Source organism: Hippocampus comes, unplaced genomic scaffold, assembly GCF_001891065.2.
Source record: "Hippocampus comes isolate QL1 unplaced genomic scaffold, H_comes_QL1_v1.1 scaffold161, whole genome shotgun sequence".
NCBI classification, from domain to species: domain Eukaryota; kingdom Metazoa; phylum Chordata; class Actinopteri; order Syngnathiformes; family Syngnathidae; genus Hippocampus; species Hippocampus comes.
Window position 1 is genome coordinate 388,868 of NW_017806067.1, and position 4,604 is coordinate 393,471.

General features: G+C 45.0%; 1 protein-coding gene across 2 annotated transcripts; it reads right to left on the bottom strand.

The window, feature by feature from the left end:
* Positions 1–1,088: 1,088 nt before the first annotated feature.
* Positions 1,089–2,335, bottom strand: rps16 (ribosomal protein S16). 2 transcript variants are annotated; one of them, XM_019893709.1, is made up of 6 exons: positions 2,222–2,335; positions 2,080–2,131; positions 1,660–1,761; positions 1,481–1,577; positions 1,371–1,418; positions 1,089–1,288 (listed from the first exon to the last, which is right to left on the bottom strand). In XM_019893709.1, exons 2-6 carry the CDS (start codon positions 2,125–2,127, stop codon positions 1,143–1,145), a joined length of 441 nt encoding a protein of 146 aa, XP_019749268.1. In that variant the 5' UTR covers positions 2,128–2,131; positions 2,222–2,335; the 3' UTR covers positions 1,089–1,142. The 2 variants fall into 2 exon arrangements, with proteins under 2 accessions (XP_019749268.1, XP_019749269.1); XM_019893710.1 differs by having other exon boundaries at positions 2,076–2,131; positions 2,222–2,280.
* Between the last annotated feature and the right edge of the window lie 2,269 nt (positions 2,336–4,604).

Consider the following 4,604-nt stretch of genomic DNA (forward strand, 5'->3'; position numbering starts at 1 on the left):
CCCCACCCCCCTGGGCTCCCCACCGCCACCACCAGTTAACCCAATCTCCCACACTCGCCACTCTCTAGCGTCACTTCTGCTGCGGAGAGAGTAGCAACATCTGGGCATCAGCTCATCATGATGAAGGCTGGCCAAACTGTTGTACTCAAGGGACACACTGCATTTTAAAAACGGACAGATGGGCCAAACCATTTGCACATAAGCTAAAAAAAACCCTAAAGAATAAATTCCAAAAATTACCATTTATATATATACATTTGTCTTTTTCATTGAATAAAGCATACTCTGAAAACTATTTTACATACACTTTAAAAATTCATCTTTATTTTATACATTCAAATCCAGAATGGTGTTCATAATTAATTCTGATTTCTATTTAATCACGTGCAATTGATTTCATTGTAATGTAGACATTTCTGATAAAATAACTGCATCAAAATTGACAACAAATATTTTAAGAAATTTGCTGGTACCCTGTCATGCAGTTCTGGGCTCCCCTTTTTTTAAGTGTCCTTTGTCTCCCTCTGCCGTCGAAACATTGAAAGAGCAAGACCAAGCTCTGGTCAATGGTCTTTTTGGCATTTATAAACTAACTGGCCGAACATTGTTTTATGATACACAGCAAAATTCTATTCGGCAATGTGCAAAGTATGGCCTGCGTTCTTTCAGCCGGCAAGCATTTCCTAATTTCATTTTCTCATGTGATTGTGAGTGTGTATTTGTGCCCCGTGATTGGCTGGCAGGCAGTTCAGGGTGTCCCCTGCCTACTGCTCAGACAGCTGGGAAAGGCTCCAGCACACCCGCAACCCTCAAGAGGATGAGCGGATTAGAAAATTGTTAGTTTATGTGAGCAGCATTTATCTATTGAATTAAATGTTTGACATATTTTCTGAGACAATAGTTGTTTCATAAATCAAAACATTTGTATGCATTTTTAAATGTACCTCATCTAGAAATGACCTTGTTCATCTGTCAGTTTGCCCCTCCCTCCTTCCACCCAATTGTCACATGGGTTGACATCCTTAATATAACTGTGTTATGACACGTTCCACCATTCTGAACAACTCGACACATAACAGGACAAAACATCACTTTTCTGGGGTTCAACTCCACTTTTATTACAAGGAAAATGGACACGGCCTTTAACGGTAGGACTTCTGGTAGCGAGCGCGGGCTCCGGGTCCACCGAACTTCTTGGACTCGCAGCGGCGTGGGTCGGCAACCAAAAGAGTCCTGTCGTACTGGATCAGGATGTCCTTTATCTCCTTTTTGGAAGCCTCGTCCACATCTGCGGGTGGAGGGGAAGAAAATGTTTTAAAAATGTAACTAGACGGAAAAAATGACTATTTGTGTTGTCGTGATCAACTTACACTTCTGATAGTACGCCACCAGAGATTTGGAGATGGCCTGGCGGATGGCTGGAAGGCATAAAAATGCCATTTAATGTGTGGAAAACTTCGAATGTGAATGTTTTGCTTACCGTAAACTTGCGCCACATGTCCGCCTCCCTTCACTCGGACTCGGATGTCCACTCCAGCGAAACGCTCCTTCCCCAGCAGCAGCACGGGCTCCAGAAGCTACACGAGAAAGGAGGGACGCAACCACTTTTATCTCATATCAAATACATATTCAACATTTATGTACAAGGGACTTGCTCACCTTGTACTGGAGGGTGGCTGGCTCCACCATCTCCAGAGGTCTGCCGTTCACTTTAATCAGGCCAGTGCCTCTCTTGCAGTGGGCGACTGCAGTGGCGGTTTTCTACGAGACAACAAATTACAAGATAAAAATGCAGTGAGGTTTTTGATTCATGGAAAAAGCTGTTGTACGGCGTAGCCGGCTAGTAACAAACTAAGCAGAATTCCACGTTATTGCTTAGAATTTCCCAACAATAAGCACATGTATTAGTGTAATTTTATATAACAATTACTCGCGTGTTGATGCAATTGTAAAATAATGTGTCAATGTTAAGAACATGACGAAAGAACTTGGTAGATGCTAGCGAGCTAATTGTACCCAGGCCACACTGGCTTTAGCCGCAACGCCACACGTGAGCCCGTTTCATCACTTTTGACTTACTTTGCGGCCGAAAACCTGGACAGATTGCAGAGGACCTTTCGCCGGCATGTTTCTGGAATACACAGGACACAACGCTTACTTTGAAAAGGTTTCACAGTGGTTTATTTTGGGTTTAGCGGCGCATTGAGGTGTCGGACATTACCGTCTTCAGCTAGGTTGCTGTACGGAGAGACCGACGGGGCTTCACGGGCGGAACATCAGGGCTATTTCGCGACCGTGGGTGCGGATTTGCGGCAACGTTTTGCGACGCCTGCTCTCGCTGTACAGTACCTCCATTTTACATTGACTGAGTCCGACAGAGAGGGACAAAAGTCACCACGCATATGCTTTAATCATGCTTGATTCGAATTAATTTCCACTTCTTTGTTAAAATTACATGTATTGTATTATATATATATTCTTTCCGACCCTCCATCATCGCTAGGTTGCATTCTTCTTTCTATCCCACCGTGCATCAATCGTTAATTCCTTTCCTACGTCATTGTTTCCTTTCTGCCCCTCGTATTTAAATTATCTGATCCTTTTGGGAGTAATTGTTCAATTTTAATTATCATAAAAGTATTCAGCATCCATCATCGATTCTCTGTTATACATCAAGTGAAACTGTGACGTAATTCTTGACCGTCGTCGATGCAGCAGCGCCATCTAGCGGTTGTGAAAATGACGCAAGAATGCTATTCACGTCCAATCAGCTTGAGGCGAAAGCTGTGTCATCAACCACAAGCTGACGACTTTTGAAAGAGAGCACCGATGACAATTTGCTGTGCTGAATTAAAACAAAACAAGCACCCACGCTGCGGTTTGTGCCACCTTGATTGCAAAGCTCGCGGTGCACGTAGGCTCCAGAAATCCTGATCCTCGAATTGGCATTGAGGCGTGGTGTCAAGCTTTAAAGTAATCACACAAGTAGTGACTAGCTGTGGAAGAGATTGCATTTACTGTGGCAAGAATAATATTTCCTGTGTGGACCAGGAGCCCAAAACGCATTTTGTAATGTTCTTTTTGCGGCACCTGAAGATGTCCCCCCCCCCCACCCCCCATACGTTCCTTCACTCCTCCTTCGCTGTCTGCATAGGAAGCACGTTAAAGCCTCGCTGAATTTCCTGTGTGGCAAGTTCACCTTGGTGTCCAGACGTTCGTTTGAAGCCCGGCAACACGAGAATGACAGTAGAGCATTTTAAAAAGACAGTGTTTCAGTCTCACAGTCAAAACTAGTAAATAAAGAGCATGCCATATATGTGCATTTCCTCACCACCCGGGCCGTACGGAAACACATCACCTGGAGGCCAGACCCCGCTGACCCCGGTCTGTCACAGCGCCGTGAGCACGAGACAAACGCGGCGAGATTTAGTGCAGAGGAGATGCCGCTCCCGGCCCACCGCCGCCGCTCCTTTGACCATAATAGGCCAGCGGCGCGCTGGGGGGAACGTGTTGCCGGTAATTGAAGCTCACCCGGGAGAGGAGAAGGACACGAGAGCGGTCCGAGCCTCTGTGAGGTACACACTCGCGCCGTTGCCACGGCAACCCGGCCGGGAGAACTCTTGTGGGTTCAGCGGGCCGGAAAAGTCCGGCTCAGGATTGATGTCAACACGCTTTGCCTTTTATATCCCTCACAGATGAGACTTGAAAGGCTGCTCCTACCTGGACAGGCCTCATTTTACACCTCATTTCATTTTACTGTGACGGCACCTTCAAAGAACATCAAAAAGGCCAATCATTATCTCCAAAAGGCTGCAGAGTGAAACTGAGACTTGAAAATGGACACCTAATTATCATTTGCACAAATGTAAATGATCCACAAATTGGGCAGGTCCAAATGAGATGACTGTAAATCGCCTTTAATAGTTGCAAATGGTGAACAAAAGTTACCGTAAAATCCCCCATACGGTTGTTCGTGTTGAATAAGATGACAGTCTTTGTCCAGGTTAAAATATGACAGCCATGATACTTAAAAAAGTCATGCAGGTTGAAATAAGACTAGCCTCAAACGTACAACTCCCACACTACTGGAGAAAGGTGTACAGTTGAGCCGGTAAAAAATATGTCATCACTGTAAATCACCCCAAAATTCAAATGACACTACTGTACATAAAAAATTGTGCAAGGTAATTGAGATGACTACAGTGTTGCTGCGGTCGAAATGTGCTATTAGTTACTTTTTAAAAAGAAGGAAAAAAAACAAAGAATTTAATGTAGCCAAAACTTGGTGACGCACGTACACACACACACAGACAAACACCACTTTCCCTCTGTTCGTGTCACTCGCCTCCTTCTCCTGTTCCATCACTCTTATTTTCCGTTATCCTTCTGCCAGTGTGTGTGTGTGTGTGTGTGTGTGTGTGTGCGTGTGTGTGTGTGTGTGTGTGTGCGTGTGTGTGTGCGTGCGTGTGTGTGGGGAGGTTCAAGGGTCACAGATGACTCAGTGGGTTGAAGATGGGGACACGGCATCCAAAGTACTCATCTTGCTTCCATTCTTATTGTTGTTGTCGTTAATGGCTTGAAAAATTTCGCAACTTGGACGAGCT